At 41.5% G+C, this 27054-nt stretch overlaps 3 protein-coding genes across 4 annotated transcripts in view; 2 read left to right on the top strand and 1 right to left on the bottom strand.

Moving 5' to 3' along the window:
- The window catches only part of LOC135536809 (gastrula zinc finger protein XlCGF52.1-like), a 171545-nt gene extending 144845 nt beyond the window's left edge, over nt 1–26700 (top strand). Inside the window, exons 1-3 of one of the 2 annotated variants that reach the window (XM_064963044.1) lie at nt 13591–13712; nt 18388–18605; nt 21186–26700. In XM_064963044.1, the coding sequence (XP_064819116.1) occupies nt 18401–18605; nt 21186–22201 (1221 nt within the window). In that variant the 5' untranslated portion in view covers nt 13591–13712; nt 18388–18400 and the 3' untranslated portion in view covers nt 22202–26700. Of the gene's footprint in view, nt 1–13590; nt 13713–18387; nt 18606–21185 lie in introns of those variants that run through there. The other variant, XM_064963045.1, reaches the window with a different exon arrangement.
- LOC135536804 (zinc finger protein 585B-like) overlaps nt 1–27054 on the bottom strand; it is a 110355-nt gene that overhangs the window by 17521 nt on the left and 65780 nt on the right. The gene's annotated exons all lie outside the window — the stretch shown is intronic.
- Nucleotides 2073–6972, top strand: LOC135536820 (gastrula zinc finger protein xLCGF3.1-like). Its single transcript, XM_064963071.1, has 2 exons — nt 2073–2088; nt 2815–6972. The coding sequence occupies exons 1-2, from the start codon at nt 2073–2075 to the stop codon at nt 3894–3896; spliced, it is 1098 nt and encodes a 365-aa protein (XP_064819143.1). The 3' UTR covers nt 3897–6972.

The following is a 27054-nucleotide window of genomic DNA, read 5'->3' as shown; positions in this document are numbered from 1 at the left end:
GTCCATTTGCCTGTCTGAGTGGACTAGTCCATTTGCCTGTCTGGGTGGACTAGTCCATTTGCCTGTCTGGGTGGACTAGTCCATTTGCCTGTCTGGGTGGACTAGTCCATTTGCCTGTCTGGGTGGACTAGTCCATTTTGCCTGTCTGGGTGGACTAGTCCATTTGCCTGTCTGGGTGGACAAGTCCATTGCCTGTCTGGGTGGACTAGTCCATTGCCTGTCTGGGTGGACTAGTCCATTGCCTGTCTGGGTGGACTAGTCCATTGCCTGTCTGGGTGGACTAGTCCATTGCCTGTCTGGGTGAACTAGTCCATTGCCTGTCTGGGTGGACTAGTCCATTGCCTGTCTGGGTGGACTAGTCCATTGTCTGTCTGGGTGGACTAGTCCATTGCGGAGGGCATGGCACACCACTATCACCAGTAGTACATTTAGCCTACCGTTAATTCCCATCATTTTTAATCTACAATGTTTGTTTGGTTACGGTAATGCATTCAATATATTATTATTGCAGTCTTGTCATTGTAGGAGTGGACACATTGTTTGTAGAGTGTACAACCTCGGCTACACTTGTGAGAAAGGTTTTGGTGCATTTCCTTCCATTTACGAGTTTACAAGTAATTTTTTGTCTTTTGTTAAAGAGTGCTCCTGTCAATGTTGAGTAAGGACACACACCTGATTACGCCTATAGGCTAGCTGGCCTGATTACACTAGGAAGTAGGCCTATAGGCTAGCCCGCCTGATTACACATAGAAGTAGGCTTATAGGCTAGCCCGCCTGATTACGCATTGAATTAGAAATATAGGCTAGCTGGCCTGATTACGCATTGAAGTAGAGATATAGGCTAGCTGGCCTGATTACGCATTGAAGTAGAGATTACTGATTACATAGAAGTAGAGATATAGGCTAGCTGCCTGATTACACATAGAAGTAGAGATATAGGCTAGCTGGCCTGATTACACATTGAAGTAGAGATAGCTAGCTGGCCTGATTACACATAGAAGTAGATAGGCTAGCTGGCCTGATTACACATAGAAGTAGAGATATAGGCTAGCTGGCCTGATTACACATAGAAGTAGAGATATAGGCTAGCTGGCCTGATTACACAGAAGTAGAGATATAGGCTAGCTGGCCTGATTACACATTGAAGTAGAGATATAGGCTAGCTGGCCTGATTACACATAGAAGTAGAGGTATAGGCTAGCTGGCCTGATTACACATTGAAGTAGAGATATAGGCTAGCTGGCCTGATTACACATAGAAGTAGAGATATAGGCTAGCTGGCCTGATTACACATAGAAGTAGAGATATAGGCTAGCTGGCCTGATTACACATAGAAGTAGAGATATAGGCTATCTGGCCTGATTACACATAGAGAATCTGGCCTGATTAGAGATATAGGCTAGCTGGCCTGATTACACATTGAAGTAGGCCTATAGGCTACCTGACCTGATTACACATTGAAGTAGGCCTATAGGCTAGCTGGCCTGATTACACATTGAAGTAGGCCTATAGGCTACCTGACCTGATTACACATTGAAGTAGGCCTATAGGCTACCTGACCTGATTACACATTGAAGTAGGCCTATAGGCTACCTGACCTGATTACACATTGAAGTAGGCCTATAGGCTAGCTGGCCTGATTACACATTGAAGTAGGCCTATAGGCTACCTGACCTGATTACACATTGAAGTAGGCCTATAGGCTGGCCTGATTACACATTGAAGTAGGCCTATAGGCTACCTGACCTGATTACACATTGAAGTAGGCTGATTACACTAGGCCTATAGGCTACCTGGCTACCTGACCTGATTACACATTGAAGTAGGCCTATAGGCTAGCTGGCCTCTGTGCAAATGTAGGCCTATAAATGTGCCCATTTGGGGATCTGATACTATTCCTGATTGTCTTAACTCACCGTCACTGTGGAGTTTCTCCAACAAAAAATGTCTTCACCTCAAACAGCAAGTAAACAAAGTCTGTTTCTATATCCATTGAGAATGACAATAGTTCCTCAATGTAGCCTATTTGAACAATCTTTCCATCTCTCTCTCCCTTTTGATAACCACTCAGCATGAAAGAGGAAAAATGTAATGCTCTGATCCAGTAGAAACGTCATAAAATAGGCCTACCAGATTACTTCTTATCGCTTGCCCAAAATAGCCTACAGCTCTGTCTGTCTGGAGCTCACTGGCATGGGAAACTCTAAGGGCCCATAATATTTTATACAATGTTGCAAGTTTGCTAGCACAGGCCAGACCAAATGATTAGTTGATATTATGTTTCAAGTTTGTTGCTGACAGGCCATGTGCAGCCAATTTGATTCATAGGATATCTATTTTCATCAGGGTATGTTCTACCTGCAGATTGCAATGTTTTTATTTGTTGGCTTTATGTAGGCTATTTTTACATATTGGCAATAGAAGTTACTTTTAGATTCATTTTAATTTAGATATAATTTTAATTAACCACATGTCATTGATTTGAGATGTGAAGACTTTATTGTAAATTAAATGAAAATCTTCCACGAAAATCATAACGCAGCAGCGGGAGGAGGAGAGGATTCTGGTTACACTATATTGATTTTGTGAGTATTTTGTGTGTCTTCATTTTTAAGTTGCATTTTTAAGTTGCTTAAAGCATCAGACAAGCTCAATAGCCTCCATATAGTTTATTTTATTTCAGCACATATGTATGGAAAAATACATGTTTTTAAAATTAAAGAATTTGGTTGAAAGAAAACAAGACTCTCGGACGAACAGGAATCATTTTTTTGTCGGGACAGCCCTAATAGCTTTATTTCCTGTATTGTACAGGCTACTGTTATGAAGTCATATGTATATCACACCAACTGACAGGTTCTTCTGATGTTGTTCACACAGGAGACCATGTTGAGACATTCTCTACATCTGGAGAGCAACAGCAGGAAGATCACAGAGCTAAGAGGTCTCACCACTGCCCACATTGTGAGGAGATTTTCCCAATTCTATCAAAACTAGAAATACACCTAAAACTACACACAGGAGAGAATCTGTATTCCTGCACTGACTGTGGGAAGAGTTTCACAACATCACAGGCTCTGACAGTTCATCTGCGAGTCCACACTGGAGAAAAACCTTACTCCTGCTCTGACTGTGGGGAGAGTTTCTCTCAACAGAGCAGCTTAAAAACACACCAACGTATACACACAGGAGAGAAGCCTTACTCATGCTCTGACTGTGGGAAGAGTTTCTCCGTATCAAGCAACTTAAAAACACACCTAAAAATACACACCGGGGAGAAGCCTTACTTCTGCTCTGACTGTGGGGCGAGTTTTTCTCAACAGAGCCACTTACAAACCCACCAACATATACATACAGGAGAGAAGCATTACTTCTGCTCTGACTGCGGAAAATTCTTCACAACATCAGCTGAGTTAAGAGTTCATCAGAGAACACACACAGGAGAGAAGCCTTACTGCTGCTCTGACTGTGGGAAGAGTTTCTCTCAACAGGTCCACTTAAAATGTCACCAGCGAATACACACAGGAGAGAAGCCTTACTCCTGCTCTGACTGTGGGAAGAGTTTCACCCGATTGGATATATTAAAATGTCACCAGCGAATACATACAGGAGATAAGCCTTACTCCTGCTCTGACTGTGGGAAGAGTTTCTCCCAACAGGGCAACTTAAAAATACACCAACGTATACATAAAGGAGAGAAGCCTTATTCCTGTTCTGACTGTGGAAAATGCTTCACAACATCAACTGAGCTAAAATCTCATCAGAGAACACACACAGGAGAGAAGCCTTACTACTGCTCTGACTGTGGGAAGAGTTTCTCCCGATTGGCTACCTTAAAAACACATCAATGTATACATAAAGTAGAAAAGCCTCATCACTTCTCTCAGACCAGCTAAGATTAAAGTCACTCTATCAATTAATCCTCATCTCATAAAATAAGTGGTAAGAGTGAATTGGATCAAGAAGAAGAAGAAAGCATAGAACACTTGTAATCCTATTGTTTCTCAATGTGAGAGAACTGTGCAGAGGAAAGGGAGCGTTATAGAATGATGACATTGGAAATCAACTTCCTCCATCTTTTTTTTACTTCAAAACATAGAAATGCGCCATTTTCACATGTGTTAATGTTGGGGTGGTGCTGGGGATGATGAATATGAAGTTGAAACATTTTAAAATGTCCCTTTAAAGGAAAAAAACAATAGGATGGTGGTTGGTCGGGTGGATGGATGAGTCAGCATATAACATGAAAGTCTAGCAACCCAACGGTTGCGTGTTCAAATTTCATCACGGGCAACTTTAGCATTTTAGCTAATAAGCAACTTTGCAACTACACTACATGACCAAAAGTATATTGTTCAAAAGTTTGGGGTCATTTAGAAATGTCCTTGTTTTTGAAAGAAAATCTTTTTTTTTTGTCCATTTAAAATAACATCAAATTGATCAGAATTACAGTGTAGACATTGTTCATGTTGTAAATTACTATTGTAGCTGGAAACAGCTGATTTTTTAAAATGGAAAATCTACATAGGTGTACAGAGGCCCATCATCAGCAGCCATCACTCCTGTGTTCCAATGGCACGTTGTGTTGTTAGCTAATACAAGTTTATCATTTAAAAAGGCTAATTGAACAATAGAAAACCATTTTGCAATTATGTTAGCACAGCTGAAAACAGTTGTGCTGATTTAAAGAAGCAATAAAACTAGACTAGTTGAGTATCGGGAGCATCAGCATTTGTGGGTTTGATTACAGGCTCAAAATGTCTAGAAACAAATAACTTTCTTCTGAAACTCGTCAGTCTATTCTTGTTCTGAGAAATGAAAGCTATTCCATGGGAGAAATTGCCAAGAAACGGAAGATCTAGTACAATGTTGTGTACTACTCCCTTCACAGATCAGAGCAATCTGGCCCTAACCAGAATGTTAAGAGGAGTGGGAGGCCCCGGTGCACAACTGAGCAAGATGTACATTAATGTCTAGTTTGAGAAAGTCCTCAACTGGTAGCTTCATTAAATAGTACCTGAAAAAAAAAACATTCTCAACGTCAAAAGTCAAGAGGCGACCCCGGGATGCTGGCCTTCTAGGCAGTCTCAGACTGGCCAATAAAAAGAAAAGATTAAGATGGGCAAAAGAACACAGACACTGGACAGAGGAACTCTGCCTAGATGGCCAGCATCCCGGAGTCGCCTCTTCACTGTTGAATTTGAGACTGCACTGTATTTCCGATCAATTTGATGTTATTTTAATGGACAAAAAAACGTCTTTTCTTTAAAAACAAGGACATTTCTTATTGACCCCGAACTTTTGAAAGGTAGTGTATGTGGGCACCTGCTCGTCAAACATCTAATTTCAAAATCATGGGCATTAATATGGACTTGGTCTCCCTTGTGCTGCAATAACGGCCTCCACTCTTCTGGGAAGGCTTTACACTATATGTTGGAACATTGCTGTGGGGACTTTTTCCATTTAGCCACAAGAGTATTAGTGAGTTCGGGCACTGATGTTGGGCGATTAGGTCTGGCTCGCAGTCAACGTTTCAATTCATCCCAAAGGTGTTCGATGGGGTTAAGGTCAGGGCTCTGTACAGGCCAGTCAAGTTCTTCCACACTGATCTCGACAAACCATTTGTGTATGGACGTCTATTTGTGCTCGGTGGCATTGTCACGCTGAAACAGGAAAGGGCCTTCCCCAAAATGTTGCCGCAAAGTTGGCAGCACAGAATCATCTATAATGTCATTGTATGCTGTAGCGTTAAGATTTCCCTTCACTGGAACTAAGGGGACTAGTCCGGACCATGAAAAACCATTAGTTTTAGACCATTAGTTGTCCTCCACCAAACTTTACAGTTGGCACTATGCAGTGGGGCAGGTAGCGTTCTCCTGGCATCCACCAAACTCAGATTCATCCGTCGGACTGCTAGATGAGGAAGCATGATTCATCACTCCAGAGAACATGTTTCTACTGCATCAGTCCAATGACGGTGAGCTTTACACAACTCCAGCCAACGCTTGGCATTGCGCATGGTGATCTTAGGCATGTGTGCTGCTGCTCGGCCATGGAAACCCATTTTATGAAGCTCCCAACGAGCAGTTCTTGTTGACGTTGCTTCCAGCAGCAGTTTGGAACTTGATAGTGAGTGTTGCAACCGAGGACAGACCATTTTTACATGCTTCAGCACTCAGCGGTCCTGTGTTTCGAGCTTGTGTGGCTTATCACTTCACGGCTGAGCCGTTGCTCCTAGACCTTTCCATTTCGCAGTGACAGCACTTACAGTTGAACAGGGCAGATCAAGCAGGGCAGAAATTTTATGAACTGACGGTGCCACATTGAAAGTCACAAAGCTCTTCATTAAGGCCATTCTACTGCCAATGCATGGCTGTGTGCACGATGTTATACTCCTGTCAGCAACGGGTGTGGCTGAAATAGAGAAATCCACTATTTTGAAGGGGTGTCCTCATACTTTTGTATATATAGTCTGCTTAACATGTTAGCCTAGCATGCAACTACTTACCATGTTAATGTTAGCAACAACTAATTGGAATACGTAAAATATCATACGTATAGCAAATTCGTAACATATTGTACGAAATGTAATTAAGTAACATACTATACATCCTACAAATCGTATTACAGTTATAGGCCAATGTAACATAACATACTGTAAAATACTAAATAGTGTGCTGTTTTTTTTTAACATATAGTACACTTTGCTCTGACACCAAGTTGTCTCTCTGCAGTTCTCTGTGGAAATGAGCTAGTAGACACATGTATCAGCTAGAGATGGTGTCAGTTCTTTTTTTACTACACAACAACTTTTGTTTAATGATACACAGGCTATGAAACGACTACGTGTTTATTAAATTGTCTTTTAAAACTAGATAGATTCATTATTTTAGTCATTGATCATTAATGCATTTGGATGACTGTAATGAACTTAATTGATCTGCTAATGAAAAAATAAACATTCTACATGAATTTGTGCTGGTAAACCTTTGTTTTCTGGGTTATCTATACAGAAAATACAATGTTTTTGTTTAATTCATGGCATTCAAAGTAATTTACATGTCTATTATCTACTCAAAACATGTCACTACATCTTTACACATCACCATGGGGACAAGCCAATTTGCTAGCCACCAGTAATTGCTACAATGCACAAAATAGATGTTTTGCAGTATAAAGGACTTACATATGTTTCTTATTAAATAACAGTTAAATAAAATGAAAGAAAAAGTATTGTCATTTTGAAGTGTTTTATATGGTACCAGTCCAGGGACAGCATTACCACCACAAATCAATAATGACCCACTTACTGTTGGGGAATGGAACCAGAGAGGAAGATTGTGTTACCTTTCTCTTACTTATTGTAAGAGTAGGGGTGTTAACCCTGGGGTCCTGGCTAAATTCTCATTCTGACCATCATGGCCCTCTAATCATCCCCAGCTTCCAAGCTCATTCATCCCCCCTCCTCTCCCATGTAACTATTCCCCAGGTTGTTGCTGTAAATGAGAACGTGTTCTGTCAACTTCCCTGGTCAAATAAAAAAATATGTAATTACTTAAACATTAATGTGCACTGTTCAAAATATATCTACAGTCAACGCTGTTGCTAGCACTAGCCCCCAAAATAAAGCGTCCGATCTGGGTTAACTTGGTTGAGTTTACGAAAACAAATATAATACAAGTGTCATTCCAGATGAGGAATAAGAAACATTCAAAGCACATGTAATGTTTGTATTTAGGCAATGTAATGTCTAGTTCTTACACAGGATTTAGCTATTTAAAATGAAGTGTATCTTTAGGAGTAATTCATGTGTACCTGTACATTACCCACCCTGACAACCTGGCCCTCAATTTAAAGCCCGTGGAAGTGACATAACAAATACACTAGTACAACACAGAGTATATTTAATATCTGCACAAGTACAATGTAATTACTAGGTGTTAAACAGGATTTGGCCGGTGATAATGAAGTCTATCTTGAAGGGTACTTACTTGTAATTACAGTGAACCAATAGCCAGTGGTGGAAAAAGTACCCAGCTGTCATACTTGAGTAAAGATACCTTAATAATAGAAAGTCACACAGTAAAATGCTAAAAGTCTAAAAATATTTGTTTTTAAATATACTTACGTTGCAAAAGGCAAAGCATTAATAATTTCAGATTCCTTATATTAAGGAAACCATATGGCACAATTTGAAAAATAATTATGGATGGCCAATGGGCACACTCCAACATTCAGACATAATTTACATCCCTCCCTCAGAGGATGTCGGGATGACCAGGGTTGTTCTCTTGGTAACTGTGTTAATTGGACCATTTTCCTGTCCTGCTAAGCATTCCAACTGTAATGAGTACTTTTGGGTGTCATGGAAAATGTATGGAGTAAAAAGTACATGATTGTCTTTAGAACAGGAGTCGAGAAGGTCAGTGTGCAAAATCTGGACATGATAGATTTCCGCGAAAGAAAAAGAGTGTTATAGACAAGATAACAACGTCAAGACAGAAGAGAGAAAGGTACGTTTTCCATGCAATTTGTTTCGTTTCCTTTTGGGAATACATGAATAGTGCTGGACGATTTAGCATAGGACGTTAGATAACTAGCTAGCTAGCATTTGGCAGCTACCTAGCCAACGGAAGGCTAGCTAGCTAACGGAAGGCTAGCTAGCTAACGGAAGGCTAGCTAGCTAACGGAAGAGCCATAACTGTAGCATGCTAACGTTTGGATTTAGTTTGGATTAGCTAGCACGGTAGATAGTTTTCTAACCTTTACTAGCCACTGTAGCTAAATTACCTAACATAAAGCTGGCAAATAGCTATGTTATGGTCGCTACTCGCTAGCTAGCTGGGCTCACTTTTGTGTGAAGCTTGCCACAATAACGAGTATTCACAACAGTATAATTTATGGGTCGCCTTCATAATAAAAGTCCCCCATTGGAAACAACAGTGTGTAGTCTATCTTGGGTTAGTTATACAAATCTTTCGTGTTAGCATGCAATTTTATAGCTAGCTGGATAACACAATAACTAGTTAGCAAGGCCTTGGTAGCTACAGGCTTAAACTATGGAAAGCATGATGATGATAACTACTTCATCGCTGAAATGTGGCTCCCACATGGACAGGCTTCTTATCAAACTTCCAGTGTACCTCAGAGACAGTTTCATTGAACATTGTTTGAACAAGGGCATCCTGAGAGAGGGCTTGAGAAGCACCTATGCTCTCAGAGACCTGGCCGCATGGTTGGAGGATAAGACAGGCCACACCCATGTATCCTTTGTCATGGCCAGGTCCAGGGTCGCCCCCAAAAGCAGTTGTCAATGCCTAGGCTGGAACTCAGTGCTGCCCTTTCCAGAGACCAATTGGCCTCTACCTTGCGAGCCGAGCTCACCTTGCCAATGCAAAGGGTCATCTACTGGAGTGATTCAACCACTGTATTGACCTGAGTCCTGCAGGTATAAGGTGTTCGTCGGAACTCGCATTGCAGAAATCCAAGACCTAACAGAAGTCCAGGACTGGAGGTATGTTGATAGCATAAACAATCCTGCTGATGACGTTACTCGTGGTAAACCCTTCAGGAACTGGCTCAACCCCATCGCTGGAGCTTGGGTTGTCCCAACCAGAGAACAAGTGGCCGACAGCTCCCAGGCATGCGGCCGCTCCACAACCAACTGAAGCTCACGAGTTAAGGAAGTCCGCCCAATGCTACAGCATCTCTACGGAACCAACAACAGCGCTCACTGACCTAGCACAATCCCAAACACTGCCGGATCTGATCGCCGCCACAAACCAGACCTCAGATGGGGTGGCTTCTATACCCACCTCCCTCGCGGCAGAGACACTACTCCTCCAGCATACACAAGCAGTTAGCTTCCCTGAGGAGTTAAAAGCTCTGAAAGCCGGTAGGGAAGTTGTTAAGGAGAGCCGTCTTCTCTCTCTCGCCCCAGAATATGATCAAATCCTTGGAGTGATCAGAGTCGGGGGGAGGCTGCGCCAAGCAGAAGTTTTGGAGTTATCCACCCAATTATCCTTGACTCCAGACACCCTCTTACCAGGCTCCTCATTAAGAGTTATGATGAGAGGCTTCTCCACCCAGGGCCAGAGAGGGTCTATGGGGAGATGAAGTGGAAGTTCTGGATATTTGGAGGACGAGGAGTCATTCGTAAGCACCAATATGCCTGCGTAGAATGTCAGAGATGGCGGGCCGGAGCCACGGTGCCCAAAATGGCAGATTTACCCCCTGCTCGCTTGCGCCTCCTTAAACCACCCTTCTGGTCAACAGGAGTAGACTGCTTTGTCCCCTTGATGATCAAGCTAGGATGCCATGTGGAAAAGCGCTGGGGCATTCTATTCAAGTGTTTGACAACTAGATGTGTCCACCTGGACCTACTGGAGAGTTTGGATACTGATGCCTTTGTCATGGCCCTACGGCGGTTTATCTCCCGACGGGGGAAACCCTACGAGACCCTGACTGACAGAGGTACGAACTTCAAGGCAAAAGAAGCCAGGTTGGAGGAAGCCTTCCAAGCTATGGAACCCAGCCTCCAGGATCAGCTGATGGACCAACAAATCTCATTCAAATTTAACCCTCCAGGAGCTCCTCATTTTGGAGGAACATGGGAGCAAGAGATCAAATCTGAAAAAGAGGGCCTTACGAGTCGTACTAGGGGACCAAACTGTCCCCTTGTACGTCCTGATAGAGGTGGAAGGGATTCTGACCTCTAAACCCTTGGGATATCTCTCTGCAGACATCACTGACCCCGATCCGGTTACACCAAATATGCCCTTGATGGGACGCCGAGATGCGTCACTTCCTCAAACCATGTATGTTGATACCAACCTCGTTGGCAGACGCCGGTGGCGACACAGCCAGATCTTAGCTGGTGGACCCTCAGCTGCCTCTAGCCTCCTGGCCGGTGGGCCGTATCACTAAGACCATGCCTGGAACCGATGGACTAGTTAGATCAGTGGAGATCCAGGTGAAGAACCGGACATATATCAGGCCAGTTGCCCGACTAATTCCTCTCCCTGAGATGACAGAGGACGGGGAGCAATGAGCCTTTTTTGAGGAGTGTGGAATTTTAACACATTTCCAAGGTGGCTGAAGAAAAGGCCCATGGAGTTGGTGGAATAATCCTTTAATTCATTGCCATTTACTCAGCTGGGCCAGGGGCGCTTTAATTAGGTCAGGTGGAAATGTCAGACAGATATCAACTCCATAAAAGGAGAATATTGCCATCGCCTGATCTCACTGCTTTCTCTTCCTTAACTCTGTCTGATCCAGAAGTTCTGTGCGTCCATGAATCCACGAATTCCTGCCTCAGTCTCATCCATTCCTCTGTCACCTGACACTTGACCACCTGTTCACCTTCACTGTCAGTCATCGTACCTGTCCAGCTACCCACACAGATTCCACTAATCTTTCAATAGGGTGACGTAGTGTCTCAATTGTCATACATTCTTCTCTACCACAGATTTCCACTCTACAATCTACACACAATATCCCATAATGCCAGAGCGAAAACAGGTTTTTAGATATATAAAAAAAAAAATTAAACATCAATACCTTATTTACATAAATATTCAGACCCTTTGCTATGAGACTCGAAATTGAGCTCTGGTGCATCCTGTTTCCATTGATCATCTTTGAGATGTTTCTACAACTTGATTGGAGTCCACCTGTGGTAAATTCAATTGATTGGATATGATTTGGAAAGGCAGACACCTGTCTATATATAAGGTCCCACAGTTGACAGTGCATGTCAGAGCTAAAACCAAGCCATGAGGTCAAAGGAATTGTCCTTAGAGCTCAGAGACAGGATTGTGTGGAGGCACAGATCTGGGGAAGGGTACCAAAAATGTTTTTTTTTTTTACACCTTATACGTTAGGTTAGGGTATCTGTAAAGCACTTTGTGACAACTGCAGATGTAAAAAGGCTTTATATTTTTTGGGGATTGAAATGTACATCACACTGGTTCTTTGGATGTTGTTCACACAGGAGACTATGTTGAGACATTATCTACATCCAGAGAGCAACTACAGGAAGATCACAGAGCTCAAAGGTCTCACCACTTCCCACGTTGTGAGGAGATTTTCCAATTCTATCAAGCTAAAAATACACCTAAAAATACAGACAATGTAGAATCTTTATCCCTGCTCTGACTGTGGGAAGAGCTGCAAAATATCAAGGGATCTGACAGTTCAACATTCAACACTGGAGAAAAGCAACTTAAAAACACACCAACATTACACACACAGGAGAAAACTTCTGCTCTGACTGTTGGAAGAGTTTCTCTCAACATGGCCACTTAAAAACACACCAACATATAAATAAATGTGAGATTCCTCATCAGTTCTCTGACTATCTAAGATTAAAATCATTCCTTCACTTAATTATCAAGAAATCGTAGAACACTCTATTGTAATCCTATTGTTTCTCACTGTGATTGAACTGTGCAGAGGCAATGGAGCGTTATAGAATGTTAGCCTTTCTTTACTGATCAGTATTCACTGATACCTGCTTAATTTATCTGCAAATTAAAAATAAAGTTTGTACATTTGTACTGGTCAAACTCTTCTCTTTTGGAAAATGAATTACCAAAAAACAATGTTTCAAGTGACATATTTGCTGTTTTTCTGAAGCTGAACAAGACAGGAAGTTGAAATGAGCATCACAAAGCTAAATCTGACCTATTCTCTAACATGTTTTGTCAGCATAAGCAGCTGTGAGACCTGCTAGAGTACTGTAACTTTTGATCTACTGAATCATTGTAGTTTTGGGGGTTATCTTTACAGTAAATGTAATGCTTTTGTTTAATTCATGAATTTCAAATAAATATATCTGTATTTTTCTACTCAATACATGTCATGACACCTCTCCACACTGGGACAAGCCAAGTTACTAGTCACCAATATTCTCTACATCAAATCAGTGATGACTGTTCAACAGTCTTATGGCCTGGAGATAGAAGCAGTTTCATTCTCTGTCCCAGCTTTGATGCACCTGTACCGTCTCTGCTTGCTACATGGTAGCAGGGGGAACAGGCCGTGGCTCGGGTGGATGAGGTTCTTCATCTTCCAAATCAAATGTTATTGATCACATACACATGGTTAACAGATGTTATTGATCACATACACATGGTTAACAGATGTTATTGATTACATACACATGGTTAACAGATGTTAAGTGTAACGAAATGCTTGTGCTTCTAGTTCCGACTGTGCAACAATATCTAGCAAGTAATATCTAGCAATTCCACAACAAATACCTAATACACACAAATATAAGTAAAGGAATGGAATAAGAATATATATTAATATATGGATAAGCAATGTCAGAGCGGCATAGGCTAAGATGCAATAGATATTATACAATACATACGTATGAGATGAGTAATGCAAGATATGTAAACATTATTCAACTGGCATTATCTCTGTGGCCTTCCACAGAGACCATGTACAAGGCATATGTAATGTTTGAAAAACTTAAACATTAAAACAGACACACCTTTAGTTTTCTTGAACCAAGGTTTATTTGTCTTGCTCATCAAGTTCCCTTTATATTTTACATGCTTTATCAGTAGTTAGTCCATCAGTCCAATACATGTCGCTGTTGCACTACGGTAGTGGGAAACAGGAAGTTCCGGGTTGCCTGCCACCATTCTTCGAAGTAAAGAAAACAACAGAACGTTGTTGTGCGTTTCGCTTTATTACTACAGGTATGTAATAGCACGTTTAAACAGTCTATTATCGAAATAACGTATTATATAACAAATCCTCGAGATATTATCACGTTTGGGAAAGGTTTTGTGTAATTTCTCTGTCAAACCGAGTGAGTGAATAACGCGATAAAAAAATATTTTACAAGCACACGGAGCGGGGTCCACCACACATTCATTTATGAGGCTTTCCAGGTTCATACATAACTCCGTCGTGTTCTCCTGGGGATCTTCAGTACAAACACGTGGAAAGTTGCAGATAGAAATGGCCTGAATAGAACTGAGATGATTCCTTAGAATCAGAGGCATGTTTGTTCTACATAATACATTTCTATCTGAATGTGGCCAACGTCTCCGTCCTCCTCATGTAAGCAGCAATGGTACCGCTTGTCCCGAGCTATGTGAAATTAGCCAGAATAACGATTAGCCACAATAATGGAATTTGCGGTTCGCCTTCAACATAAAATACCCTCATTGAAAGCAATGCGAGCTGATACAAATTAGTGGAATCATTTCAAATTAGGATTAGGCAACAATAAACATTGTTAGAATGCTTGGATGTCTTCACTATTATTCTACAATGTAGAAAATAGTCAAATCAAGAAAAACCCTTGAATGAGTGGGTGTGCCCAAGCTTTTGACTGGTACTGTGTATATTTACATTTTTTTATGGGGAATTGGAAATGCAGACAATTACAATGATAGAAGCCACAATCTGTCTGCAATATTAAAGCTGATCTACCACCCCCCAAAAAAGTATAATAATAATCAACACAGACTAGACAGCTAGTATAAATGCCTTTGGCTAAAATGCTGCTAGCAGTACCAATACCGTACGAGACAAACTGAGCATTCATTTTCCAGAATAAATGTTCATTGATACCCTGGTTTTAGTAGTGTAACTCTGCTCTCAATCTGAGTAGTTGAGACATAAAAAGGGTTTTGATAGAAAAGGTAACTTCTCTATTACAGTAAAATAATGTCTCAATGTGTTTTGGTGTCAATATGAACCATTATTTTGGACTAAACCAAAAATGTAAATAGCTATTTTAAACCGCTTGCCAGAGCGGAAGATGTGATCTCACAAATTTGTTGTCGTGAAGGTCAGGGGGAGGGGCTTGGTGTGTGTAAGTCATTGAGAAAGAGGCGAAGCAAGAGGTTTCACTCTCGCTAAATTCTCACTCTCGACAAATTCTGTCCAAAATAAGCCCAATGTGTTTCTATGGGCTTGTTTTGGACCTAACCTTGTTGCCTGCCTTCCTGCCTTTGGGACAACAACTCCCATTGTTAGGGTGGAGACGTGCATCTTGTCATTATATACAGATCTCTGGTGTAAATGGGAAGGTGCACATGGCACAGAGGAGCAAAAATACAATTTGACAACAAGAGGACATAAACACTCATGAAAATGAAAGTAAATACAGGCATTTGGAATTTAGCTCAAAAATATACATTTAAATTAATTCTACACTGCTCAAAAAAATAAAGGGAACACTAAAATAACACATCCTAGATCTGAATGAATGAAATATTCTTATTAACTACTTTTTCTTTACATAGTTGAATGAGCTGACAACAAAATCACATGAAAATTATCAATGGAAATCAAAAGTATCAACCCATGGAGGTCTGGATTTGGAGTCACACTCAAAATTAAAGTGGAAAACCACACTACAGGCTGATCCAACTTTGATGTAATGTCCTTAAAACAAGTCAAAATGAGGCTCAGTAGTGTGTGTGGCCTCCACGTGTCTGTATGACCTCCCTACAATGCCTGGGCATGCTCCTGATGAGGTGGCGGATGATCTCCTCCCAGACCTGGACTAAAGCATCCGCCAACTCCTGGACAGTCTGTGGTGCAACGTGGCGTTGGTGGATGGAGCGAGACATGATGTCCCAGATGTGCTCAATTGGATTCAGGTCTGGGGAACGGGCGGGCCAATCCATAGCATCAATGCCTTCCTCTTGCAGGAACTGCTGACACTCCAGCCACATGAGGTCTAGCATTGTCTTGCATTAGGAGGAACCCAGGGCCAACCGCACCAGCATATGGTCTCACAAGGGGTCTGAGGATCTCATCTCGGTACCTAATGGCAGTCAGGTTACTTCTGGCGAGTACATGGAGGGCTATGCGGCCCCCCAAAGAAATGCCACCCCACACCATGACTGACCCACCGCCAAACCGGTCATGCTGGAGGATGTTGCAGGCAGCAGAATGTTCTCCACGGCGTCTCCAGACTCTGTCACATGTGCTCAGTGTGAACCTGCTTTCATCTGTGAAGAGCACAGTGGCGAATTTGTCAATCTTGGTGTTCCCTGGCAAATGCCAAACGTTGTAAGCACAACCCCCACCTGTGGACGTCGAGCCCTCATACCACCCTCATGGAGTCTGTTTCTGACCGTTTGAGCAGACACATGCACATTTGTGGCCTGCTGGAGGTCACTTTGCAGGGCTCTGGCAGTGCTCCTCCTTGCACAAAGGCGGAGGTAGCGGTCCTGCTGCTGGGTTGTTGCCCTCCTATGGCCTCCTCCACGTCTCCTGATGTACTGCCCTGTCTCCTGGTAGCGCCTCCATGCTCTGGACACTACGCTGACAGACACAGCAAACCTTCTTGCCACAGCTCGCATTGATGTGCCATCCTGGATGAGCTGCACAACCTGAGCCACTTGTGTGGGTTGGAGACTCCGTCTCATGCTACCACTTGAGTGAAAGCACCGCCAGCATTCAAAGGTGACCAAAACATCAGCCAGGAAGCATAGGAACTGAGAAGTGGTCTGTGGTCACCACCTGCAGAACCACTCCTTTATTGGGGGTGTCTTTCTAATTGCCTATAATTTCCACCTGTTGTCTATTCCATTTGCACAACAGCATGTGAAATTTATTGTCCATCAGTGTTGCTTCCTAAGTGGACAGTTTGATTTCACAGAAGTGTAATTGACTTGGAGTTACATTGTGTTGTTTAAGTGTTCCCTTTATTTTTTTGAGCAGTGTATATATCGCCGAGCCCTGGGTATAGTAGAGTTTAATGTACTGTGTTGTACCCTACTTTACTCTAATGTTGTGCACTCAAGACGTCTTTTCAACTTTCAATTAACTGATTTCAACGTACAGAAAATACTTATTTTAAATGTGCAGATATGACTTTTCAACTTTCAGTCATAACCTAAAATGAATCTAACTTCAACGTTTGGAAAAATAAGTATTTTAGATGTTTTTTTGCTTACTGGGACTATTGTAGTTCATAGGAGGAGGGCGGTATTTCAGCCAGGACCAGCCTGTGTCTGCATCGAGCATAGAGATGGATAGAAGACTCAACCTCTATGTAACCAGTTTTAGCATGGACATTGTCATTGAGGCAAATGTGTGGGGATTCTTATGGGTTAGGAGTAATCAGCCAATTATTAGTGCCCTGTCTTCTTCAACTTGTGTGCTATGGTTTGTAAATATTAAAATATTGAACACTGCCATCTAGTGGCCAATAACTGAATGACACTAATTGGTTCAGGACTCCAGCATGATTTTTCAATGCCGATACCGATTATTGGAGGACCATAAAAGCCGATACCGATTAATAGGCCAATTTTTATTTTATTTTATTTTATTTGTGATAATGACAATTACAACAATACTGAATTAACGCTTGTTTTAACTTAATACAATACATCAATAAAATCAATTTAGCCTCAAGTAAATAATGAAACTTGTTCAATTTGGTTTAAATAATGCAAAAACAAAGTGTTGGAGAAGAAAGTAAAAGTGCAATATGTTCCATGTAAGAAAGCTAACGTTTCAGTTCCTTGCTCAGAACATGAGAACATATGAAAGCTGGTGGTTCCTTTTAACATGAGTCTTCAATATTACCAGGTAAGAAGTTTTAGGTTGTAGTTATTATAGGAATTATAGGACTATTTCCCTCTATGCCATTTGTATTTCATTAACCTTTGACGATTGGATGTTCTTATAGGCACTTTAGTATTGCCAGTGTAACAGTATAGCTTCCATCCCTCTCCTCGCTCCTCCCTGGGCTCGAACCAGCAACACAACGACAATTAGCGCGCGCTAACTAGCGTGTCATTTCACTTCGGTTACACGAGCCTCATCTCGGGAGTTGATAGGCTTGAAGTCACAACGAAGAGCTGCTAGCAAAATACACGAAAGTGCTGTTTGAATGAATGTTTTTCTTTTTTTATATCGGCAACTCGGCGCCCAAAAATACTGATTTCCGATTGTTACGAAAACTTGAAATCGGCCCTAATTAATCGGCCATTCCGATTAATCGGTCGACCTCTAGTACTAATATTCAGACACATTCAGTTGTTTCCATCTTTATCTATAAATGTTTCAATGGTGTGAACAGAAAATACAATTGGAGTTAAATAATACAGTGAAGACAAGGTTATTCAGGAAAATAGTACATAGTGCTGCCTGAAACATACTGTGATCTTGTACTAAATGGTTTTTGAGTCATTTATGCATTTTTGTGAATTTAGGAAATATACTATAGGTTAAGTGCACTGTAATTTAAAGTGTGCACTTTGTCTAATGTGAAATGAATAAATAGTTTATTTTCAATGTTTAGCTACCTGATCTAATATCATTTTTTGAGAATAAAGAAAGTACCAGAACTCTCAAGACAACTTTTTTGGGGGGGCCATTTTCTCTTCATTACTACAGGCCAACTCCAATCATGTCTGAGGCCGGTAACATCAAAAGTGAAGACAAACCCAGTCTACAGTCACTGGGTCCAGATTGTGACAGTGGAGTCCAGTTTGCACTGCAGGATCCAGAGATGACATCAGTGAAGCTGGAAGACTGCAGTCAAACACTGGAGCTGAATGTCAACATTAAAGATGAAGAGGAGGAGGAGGAGATTGGGGAATCTGTTTATGATGGTAAGAGCAGGTTCTGTCTATACGTTATCTTCATAAGTTAGACCTCCATAAGTTATTGATATGACAGATTTACAGAATGAAACCTAACACATCCTTGAACAAGTTCTATGAAATGAGCCTGTAGTTTCTAACCCTTGTGTTAGTGAGTGGAGGATGATATGAAAATAGTCTGTGTAGTTACTAACCCTTGTGATAGTGAGTGGAGGATGATATGAAATGAGTCTGTGTAGTTTCTAACCCTTGTGATAGTGAGTGGATGATGATATGACTCATCCCCTTTTTGCCCTCAACTGTTGAACAGCTTTTAGGACTGAGACCCCATTTAGTCGACTGGTCAATTGTTTGTTCGATAGATAAACTGTTGGTCTACTAAGCTTTTTTTTAAATCGAGCAGCGGGAAATATATAATTAGCTTATATACAGGTCCAGTCAAAAGTTTGGACACACAAATCAAAATATATTTAAATGTATTTATATAGCCCTTCTAACATCAGCTGATATCTCAAAGTGCTGCACAGAAACCCAGCCTAAAACCCCAAACAGCAAGCAATGCAGGTGTAGAAGCACGGTGGCTAGGAAAAACTCCCAAGAAAGGACAAAACCTGGGAAGAAACCTAGAGAGGAACCAGGCTATGAGGGGTGGCCAGTCCTCTTCTGGCTGTGCCGGGTGGAGATTATAACAGAACATGGCCAAGATGTTCAAATGTTCATAAATGACCAGTATTGTCAAATAATAATAATCACAGTGGTTGTCGAGGGTACAACAGGTCAGCACCTCAGGAGTAAATGTCAGTTGGCTTTTCATAGCCGATCATTGAGAGTATCTCTACCGCTCCTGCTGTCTCTAGAGAGTTGAAAGGCCTGGGACAGGTAGCACGTCTGGTGAACAGGTCAGGCAGGGTTCCATAGCCACAGGCAGAACAGTTAAAACTGGAGCAGCAGCACGGCCAGGTGGACTGGGGACAGCAAGGAGTCGTCATGCCAGGTAGTCCAGAGGCATGGGCCTAGGGCTCAGGTCCTCTGAGATAGAGAAACAAAGAAAGAGAGAATTAGAGAGAATACTTAAATTTGCACAGGACACAGGATAAGACAGGAGAAATACTCCAAATATAACAGACTGACCCTAGCCCCCTGACACACAAACTACTGCAGCATAAATACTGGAGACTGAGACAGGAGGGGTCAGGAGACACTGTGGCCCCATCCGATGGCATTCTCTCAACCAGCTTCACATGGAGTGTTTTTCCAACAGTCTTGAAGGAGTTCCCACATATGTTGAGCACTTCTTGGATGCTTTTCCTTCACTCTGCGCTCCAACTCATCCCAGACCATTGGGTTGGGTAGATGTCGGGTGATTGTGGAGGCCAGGTCATCTGATGCAGCACTCCATCACTCCTGGAGGTGTGTTTTGGGTCATTTGCCTGTTGAAAAACAAATGATAATCCCGCAAAACAGATGGGATGGCGTATCGCTGCAGAGTGCTGTGGTAGCCATGCGGGTTAAGTGCGACTTGAATTCTAAATAAATCAATGACAGTGTCACCAGGAAAGCACCATCACAGCCTTTCCTCCATGCTTCTTGGTGGGAACCACACATGTGGAGATAATCTGTTCACCTAGTGTGCGTCTCACCAAGACAGAGGTTAGAACCAGAAATCTCACATTTGGACTCATCAGACCAAAGGACAGATTTCCACCGGTCTAATTTCCATTGCTCGTGTTTCTTGGCCGAAGCAAGTCTCTTCTTATCATTGGTGTCCTTTAGTAGTGGTTTCTTTGCAGCAATTCAACCATGAAGGTCTGATTCACACAGTCTCCTCAGAAATGTTGATGTTGAGGTGTGTCTGTTGAACTCTGTGAAGCATTTATTTGGTCTGCCATCTGAGGTGAAGCTGGAAGACAGGTAAACCTGTTAATTGAAATGCATTCCAGGTAACTACCTCATGAAGCTGGTTGAGAGAATGCCAAGAGTGTGCAAAGCTGTCATCAAGGCAAAGGGTGACTACTCTGGAGAATCTCAAGTCTAAAATATATTTTGATTTCACTTTTTTTGGTTAATACATGATTCCATATGTGTTATTTCAAAGTTTTGATGTCTTCACTATTATTATACAATATAGAAAATAGTAAAAATAAAGAAATACCCTTGAATGAGTGGGTGTGTCAACTCTTGATTGATACTGTATTTATAAAAAATGTATGATACATGAGACATCAGTCTGATTCACGCCTGTCTGGAAAAGGTTGCCGACCGGCAACGTCAGGAGCATAACGGAAGGCCAGCAGCAGCGGGAGGAAGAGAGTTGGGAATATATTTTTTTCTTTTTACTTCTGGTTAGGCTATATTGATCTCTGTCTGCCTCTTGAGTAATTTTATTTCAACACATATGTATGAAAAAATACACGTTTTAAAATGTAAACATTTGGAAGAAAGAAAACAAGACTCTCGGTCGACCAGGATTTTATTTTAAATTGTCGGGACAGCCCTAATAGCTTTATTTCCTGTATTGTACAGCCTACTGATATGAAGTCATATGTATAACACACCAACTGACCGGTTCTTCTGATGTTGTTCACACAGGAGACCATGTTGAGACATTCTCTACATCCAGAGAGCAACAGCAGGAAGATCACAGAGTTAAGAGGTCTCACCACTGCCCACATTGTGAGGAGATTTTCCCAATTCTATCAAAACTAGAAGTACACCTAAAAATACACACAGGAGAGAATCTGTATTCCTGCACTGACTGTGGGAAGAGTTTCACAACATCACAGGCTCTGACAGTTCATCTGCGAGTCCACACTGGAGAAAAACCTTACTCCTGCTCTGACTGTGGAGAGAGTTTCTCTCAACAGAGCAGCCTAAAAACACACCAACGTATACACACAGGAGAGAAGCCTTACTCATGCTCTGACTGTGGGAAGAGTTTCTCTGTGTCAAGCAACTTAAAAACACACCTAAAAATACACGCCGGTGAGAAGCCTTACTTTTGCTCTGACTGTGGGGCGAGTTTTTCTCAACAGAGCCACTTACAAACCCACCAACATATACATACAGGAAAGAAGCATTACTTATGCTCTGACTGCGGAAAATGCTTCATAACATCAGCTGAGTTAAGAGTTCATCAGAGAACACACACAGGAGAGAAACCTTACTGCTGCTCTGACTGTGGGAAGAGTTTCTCTCAACAGAGCAACTTAAAATGTCACCAGCGAATACACACAGGAGAGAAGCCTTACTCCTGCTCTGACTGCGGAAAGAGTTTCACCCATTTGGATATATTAAAATGTCACCAGCGAATACACACAGGAGAGAAGCCTTACTCCTGCTCTGTCTGTGGGAAGAGTTTCTCCCAACAGGGCAACTTAAAAACACACCAACGTATACATAAAGGAGAGAAGCCTTACTCCTGTTCTGACTGTGGAAAATGCTTCACAACATCAACTGAGCTAAAAGTTCATCGGAGAACACACACAGGAGAGAAGCCTTACTGCTGTTCTGACTGTGGGAAGAGTTTCTCCCGATTGGCTACCTTAAAAACACATCAATGTATACATAAAGGAGAGAAGCCTCATCACTTCTCTCAGACCAGCTAAGATTAAAGTCACTCCATTGATTAATCCTCATCTCGTAAAAGAAGTGGTAACAGTGAATTGGATCAAGAAGAAGAAGAAAGGATTACAGGTGTTCTATGCTATTGTTTCTCAATGTGAGAGAACTGTGCAGAGGAAAGGGAGTGTTATAGAATTATGACATTGGAAATCATCTTTCTCCAAAAAATCGAAACGCGCCATTTTCACATATGTTGATGTTGGGAATGATAATTATGAAGTTGGAACATTTGAAAATGTCCCTTTTAAGGCAAAAACAATAGGATAGTGGTTGGTCGGGTGGATCAGAAAAAACATGAAAGTCTAGCAACCCAACGGTTGCGTGTTCAAATCTCATCACGGACAATTTGAGCTAATAAGCAACTTTGCAACTACACTACATGACCAAAAGTATACCGTTCAAAAATTTGGGGTCACTTAGAAATGTCCTTGTTTTTGAAAGAAAAGCTATTTTTTTTTGTCTTTTTTATATAACATCAAATTGATCAGTGTAGACATTGTTAATGTTGTAAATTACTATTGTCGTTGGAAACGGCAGATTTTTTTATGAATAATCTACATACGCGTACAGAGGCCCATTATCAGCAACCTGTGTTCCAATGGCACGTTGTGTTAGCGATTAAAGTGATAAACTTGAAAAAGGCTAAATGATCAATAGAAACCCCTTTTGCAATTATGTTAACCAGCACAACCGTTTTTAGCTGTGCTAAGTTGGACTAGTTGAGTATCTGGAGCATCAGCATTTGTGAGTTTGATTACAGGCTCAAAATGGCCAGAAACAAATAACTTTCTTCTGAAATTCTATTCTTGTTCTGAGAAATGAAGGCTATTCCATGCGAGAAATTGCCAAGAAACTGAAAATCTCATACAACGCTGTGTACTACCTTCACAGAACAGCACAAACTGGACCTAACCAGAATAGAATTAGGCGTGGGAGGCCCTGGTGCACAACTGAGCAAGACGACAAGTACATTAGAGTGCCTAGTTTGAGAAACGGATGCCTCACAAGTCCTCAACTGGAAGCTTCATTAAATAGTACCCGCAAAACACCAGTCTCAACGTCAACAGTGAAGAGGCGACTCCGGGATGCTGGCCTTCTAGGCAGAGTTGCAAAGAAAAGACATATCTCAGACTGGCCAATAAAAAGAAAAGATTAAGATGGGCAAAAGAACACAGACACTTGACAGAGGAACTCTGCCTAGATGGCCAGCATCCCGGAGTCGCCTCTTCACTGTTGACGTTGAGACTGCACTGTATTTCTGATCAATTCGATGTTATTTAATGGACAAAAAACAACAATCTTTGAACGGTAGTGTATGTGGGCACCTGTTCGTCGAACATCTCATTCCAAAATCATGGGCATTAATATGGACTTGGTCCCCCTTTTGCTGCAATAACGGGTTACACTCTTCTGGGAAGGCTTCCCACTAGATGTTGGAACATTGCTCTGGGGATTTTTTCCATTTAGCCACAAGAGCATTAGTTGGGCGATTAGGTCTGGCTCGCAGTCAACGTTTCAATTCATCCCAAAGGTGTTCGATGAGGTTAAGGTCAGGGCTCTGTGCAGGCCAGTCAAGTTCTTCCACACTGATCTCGACAAACCATTTGTGTATGAACGTCTATTTGTGCTCGGAGGCATTGTCACACTGAAACAGGAAAGGGCCTTCCCCAAACTGTTGCCACAAAGTTGGCAGCACAGAATCATCTATAATGTCATTGTATGCTGTAGCGTTAAGATTTCCCTTCACTGGAACAAAGGGAACTAGTCCGAACCATGAAAAACAGCCCCAGACCATTAGTTTCCCTCCGCCAAACTTTACAGTTGGCACTATGCATTGGGGCAGGTAGCATTCTCCTGGCATCCACCAAACCCAGATTTGTCCATCGGACTGCTAGATGATGAAGCGTGATTCATCACTCCAGAGAATATGTTTCCACTGCGTCAGTCCAATGGCGTTTAGTTTTACACCACTCCAGCCAACGCTTGGCATTGCGCATGGTGATCTTAGGCATGTGTGCTGTTGCTCATCCATGGAAAACCATTTTATGAAGCTCCCAACGAACAGTTCTTGTTGACATTGCTCCCAGAAGCAGTTTGGAACTTGATTGTGAGTGATGCAACCGAGGACAGATAATTTGTACATGCTTCAGCACTCGGCGGTCCTCAAGCAGGGCAGACATTTGATGAACTGGCGGTGCCACATTGAAAGTCACTAAGCTCTTCAGTAAGGCTATTCTACTGCCAATGTTTGTCTATTGAGAATGCATGGCTGTATGCTAGATTTTTATACTCCTGTCAGCAACGGGTGTGGCTGAAATAGCCAAATCCACAATTTGAAGGGATGTCCACATACCTTTGTGTATATAGTCTGCTTACCATGTTAATGTTAGCAACAACAAATTGGAATTCGTAAAATATCATACGTATAGAAAATTGTAACATATTGTATGATATGTAATTCGTAACATACTATACATCCTACAAATTGTTTTACAGTTATAGGCCAATGTAATGTAATGTAACATAACATACTAAATTGTGTGGTATGTTGTTGTTTTTCTCTCCATATAGTACGTTTTGCTCTGACACCAAGTTGTCTCTGACAGTTGCCCCTCTGCAGTTCTCTGTGGGAATTAGTTGGGAGATACAGTTGAATTTGGTAGTTTACATACACTTCGGTTGGAGTCATTAAAACTTGTTTTTCAACCACACCACACATTTCTTGTTAACAAACTATAGTTTTGGCATGTCGGTTAGGACATCTTCTTTGTGCATGACACAAGTTGTTTTTCCAACAATTGTTTACAGACCGATTATTTCACTTATAATTCACTGCATCACAATTCCAGTGGGTCAGAGGTTTACATACACTAAGTTGACTGTGCCTTTAAACAGCTTGGAAAATTCTAGAAAATTATGTCATGGCTTCTGATAGGCTAATTGACATCCTTTGAGTCAATTGTAGGGGTACCTGTGGATGTATTTCAAGGTCTACCTTCAAACTCAGTGCCTCTTTGCTTGACATCATGGGAAAATCAATAGATATCAGCCAAGACCTCAGAAAATAAATTGTAGACCTTCACAAGTCTGGTTCATCCCTGGGAGCAATTTCCAAACACCTGAAGGTACCACGTTCATCTGTACAAACAATAGTACGCAAGTACAAACACCATGGGACCACGCAGCCGTTATACCGCTCAGGAAGGAGACGCGTTCTGTCTCCTAGAGATGAATGTACTTTGGTGCGAAATGTGCAAGTCAATCCCAGAACAACAGCAAAGGACTTTGTGAAGATGCTGGAGAAGATAGGTACAAAAGTATCTATATCCACAGTAAAAAGTCCTATATCAACAAAACCTGAAAGGCCGCTCAGCAAGGAAAAAGCCACTGCTCCAAAACAACCATGAAAAAGCCAGACTACGGTTTGCAACTGCACTTGGGGACAAAGATTGTACTTTTTGGAGAAACGTCCACTGGTTTGATGAAACAAAAGTAGAACTGTTTGGCCATAATGACCATCGTTATGTTTGGAGGAAAAAGAGGGAGGCTTACAAGCCGAAGAACACCATCCCAACCGTGAAGCACGGAGGTGGCAGCATCATGTTGTGGGGGTGTTTTGCTGCAGGAGGGACTGATGCACTTCACAAAATAGATGACATCATGAGGGTGGAAAATTATGTCGATATATTGAAACAACATCTCAAGACATCAGTCAGGAAGTTAAATGGGTCTTCCAAATGGACAATGACAATGACCCCAAGCATACTTCCAAAATTGTGGCAAAATGGCTTAAGTACAACAAAATCAAGGTATTGGAGTGGACATCACAAAGCCCTGACCTCAATCCTATAGAAAATGTGTGGGCAGAACTGAAAAAGCATATGCGAGCAAGGAGGCCTACAAATCTGACTCAGTTACACCAGCTCTGTCAGGAGGAATGGGCCAAAATTCACCCAACTTATTGTGGGAAGCTTGTGGAAGACTCCCCGAAACATTTGACCCAAGTTAAACAATTTAAAGTCAATGCTACCAAATACTAATTGAGTGCATGTAAACTTCTGACCCACTGGGAATGCGATGAAAGAAATAAAAGCTGAAATAAATCATTCTCTCAACTATTATTCTGACATTTCACATTCTTAAAATAAAGTGGTGATCCTAACTGACCTAAGACAGGGAATTTTTACTGGGATTAAATGTCAGGAATTGTGAAAAACTGAGTTTAAATGTATTTGGCTAAGGTGTATGTAAACTTCTGACTTCAACTGTACATGTATCAGATAGAGATGGTGTGATGATCAGTTTTCACCATTACTTTGGGTGGATTCTTGTTTGATTATACACAGGCTATGAAATGACTACATGTGTTTTATTAAATTGTCTTTTAACACTAGATTCATTATTTTAGTCATTGATTCAGGTATTTGGATAACTGTAATGAAATTAATTGATATACCAATGAAAAATAAACATGCTACATGAATTTGTGCCGTCAAACCTTTGTTTTCTGGGTTATCTATACATAAAATACAATGTTTTTGTTTAATTCGTGGAATTCAAAATAATTTACATGTCTATTATCTACTCAAAACATGTCACTACACATTTACACATCACCATGGGGACAAGCCAATTTGCTAGCCACCAGTAATTGCTACAATGCACACAAATATGTTTTGCAGTATAAAGGACTTGCATATGTTTCTTGTTAAATAAAATGGGGAAAAGTATTGTCATTTTAAAGAGTTGTATATGGTACTAAAGTCCAGGGACAGCATTCACACAAATCAATAATGACCCAGTTACTATTGAGGAATGGAACCAGAGAGGAAGCTTG

The sequence above is a fragment of the Oncorhynchus masou genome, unplaced genomic scaffold (genome assembly GCF_036934945.1).
Source record: "Oncorhynchus masou masou isolate Uvic2021 unplaced genomic scaffold, UVic_Omas_1.1 unplaced_scaffold_666, whole genome shotgun sequence".
NCBI lineage: Eukaryota > Metazoa > Chordata > Actinopteri > Salmoniformes > Salmonidae > Oncorhynchus > Oncorhynchus masou.
This window is presented reverse-complemented; position numbering and strand designations above follow the sequence as displayed.